General features: G+C 43.5%; 1 protein-coding gene across 1 annotated transcript in view; it reads right to left on the bottom strand.

Annotated features, from left to right (window-relative positions):
* LOC107620566 overlaps positions 1–808 on the bottom strand; it is a 2317-nt gene extending 1509 nt beyond the window's left edge. Inside the window, exon 1 of the mRNA XM_016322703.1 lies at positions 618–808. Coding sequence (XP_016178189.1) covers positions 618–808 — 191 coding nt within the window. The remainder of the gene's footprint in view (positions 1–617) is intronic.

Below are 2434 nucleotides of genomic sequence, written 5' to 3'. Positions count from 1 at the left end.
CTGTCGGCCAAGTATCTGTCAAGTAGGCTTTTTCTGGCCAACTTTTCTATGACATTCTTCAAGTCGTAGCATTCGTTGGTGGAATGTCCATAGAGCTTATGATACTCGCATTATTCTGTTCGACTTTCAGCTTTCTTGTGTTTAATCGGACAAGGAGGTAGAAGCTTCTCCGTATGGCATATTTCTCTATACACATCCACCAGGGAGACCCTTAAAGGAGTGTAGTTATGGTACTTTTGGGCTTTTCTATGTTCTGCTCCTCTCTCTTTTTGGGCTCCTTTTCCTTTTTCCGAGGGTAGTAGGGCAGGTTTGTCCGTAGAAAAGGTTCCCTAAGTCGGGAGTTTTCTTCTATGTTGATGTATTTTTCTGTCCTTTCTTGAACTTCGTTCAAAGAAGTCGGGTGTCGTTTGGATATTGACTGGAAAAATAGTCCTTCTCTGAGACCATTGACTAAGCCCATGATTACGGCTTCAGTGGGCAGATTTTGAATTTCTATGCAAGCCTTGTTGAACCTTTCCATATAGTCGCGAAGAGTCTCGCCAACTTCTTGCTTAACTCCCAACAAGCTCGGGGCATGCTTGGTTTTATCCTTTTAGATAGAGAATCTAGTTAAAAACTTTCTAGCAAGATCGTCGAAGCTGGTTATTGATTTGGGTGGCAAGTTATCGAACCACTTGATGGCCGCCTTCGTTAAATTAGTCGAGAAGTCCTTACAACGGGTGGCGTCAGAAGCGTCGACCAGGTACATTCTACTTTTGAAGTTATTGAGGTGGTGGCTTGGGTTAGATGTTCCGTCATAGAGATCCATGTCGGGGGATTTGAAATTCCTGGGAACTTTGGCCCTCGTGATCTCTTCTGTGAACGGATCTTTTCCTCTCAAGGGGTTTTCATCACGATCCGCCGGTCATTCCTATTTCGTAGATCAACTTCCAGCTTCCGAAGCTTTTGTTCTAGCTCCTTTTGTCATCTCACCTCTCTTTGTAACTCTCGTTCTGCTTTTCTTTGTCGTTCAACCTCGTGTTCGAGCTGTTCTAGTCGATCCCCCTGGCCATGAACTAGGTCCAGGATCTTGGTTGTATAAGGGCAGTCCTCATTCTCGGGATGGTGGATTTCAGAATGGATCCTCCTTGGGTGGGGATTTCCCGAAGTTCCTTTCCCGTAAAGCCCTTGAGGGTGTTATGGTGGAAGAGGAAGCACGATGGCCTGGCCTTCTGGCTGAGTTCTAGCTCAGATTTAGATGCCGTGTGGCCATCTTCATGTTGGTATTTCGCCATTGTCAGATGGTGAATTCTAAGTCCCCGCAACGGCGCTAATGTTTTGAGGGTTACCTGAAATAGTGTTTGTCCAGATCCCTTGGTATGGCAGCGTCCAACCTCTTTGGTACCCAGGTGTTGCCTGTCCGAGTTCTTCATGAGGAGGTAGGAAGTGATACCTGCAAGTGATTCTGATGCTTCAGTGTATTTATAGTAGAGTCAATAACCATTTTTTTTAGAGTAGTTCAATCTTTTCTGATGAATAACTGTTCCTTTTATCTTGAGAGTTTGTTAGGACTTATCTTATCACAGAAGATAAAGATTCCAGTCGAGATTCCTGGAGAAACCTACCTGTTTGAGCAAGATAGCCTAGCTCCCTTATGTGGGTGTCCGTCCTCTTTTAAGAGGTCGGGTATGCTGCTGTAGGCCATCTTTTTTATATGGATATTTTGTATTTGTTGGGCCTGACTTTTATTTATTGGGTCAGGATATGAACACATAGCATCAGAAATATTTCACCTCTCTTAATAGTCATATACGAGGCCACAATTGAAATTCCATTCACCAAAGAATTAATTACTTCAAATAACTCAAACATGGTATTTCTTAGGCCACACTAATTCCTAATATATTAATTAATATCTGTATCCTATCATACTAGAACTGAATTGAAACTCAAACTCTAGAAATTCGTTAACAAACATAAACACGTGCAAATACAATTACGAAGAAGCATTACCAATTAGGACAAACCAAAATAGAATATTAATAACAGATCAGAGCATGTGACCTGAGAAATAAGGACATATACCTGATTGGTGCGAGCACAATCAACCAAATCAGAGCCATCGAGGATGAGGAGGCAAGGGAGGAACGACGGTAACAAAGTGAGCTCGAAGGAACACGATAGTAACAAAGTGCTTGAAGACAGTGACGCTGGGGACAGAGTTTGCATAGACGAGAAGACGGCCGAGCAGGAACAATTCGTGACGGCAAGAAAAGATCTTCGAGCAAAGGTTTCATGGCAAGGAGAACAAGGCGAGTGGCAAAGACATTCGGCAGAGAGACAATACCCTCTATTTATCACAATGCCGGCAGCAATGGTACCCCCAGTCGAGGAGAGGAGTGGTGGGGCCTATTGCAATTCTGAGCCTCTGATAGGGTTTAGTTTAGGGTAGGTT

This window comes from Arachis ipaensis, chromosome B10 (assembly GCF_000816755.2).
Source record: "Arachis ipaensis cultivar K30076 chromosome B10, Araip1.1, whole genome shotgun sequence".
Taxonomy (NCBI): domain Eukaryota; kingdom Viridiplantae; phylum Streptophyta; class Magnoliopsida; order Fabales; family Fabaceae; genus Arachis; species Arachis ipaensis.
This window is presented reverse-complemented; position numbering and strand designations above follow the sequence as displayed.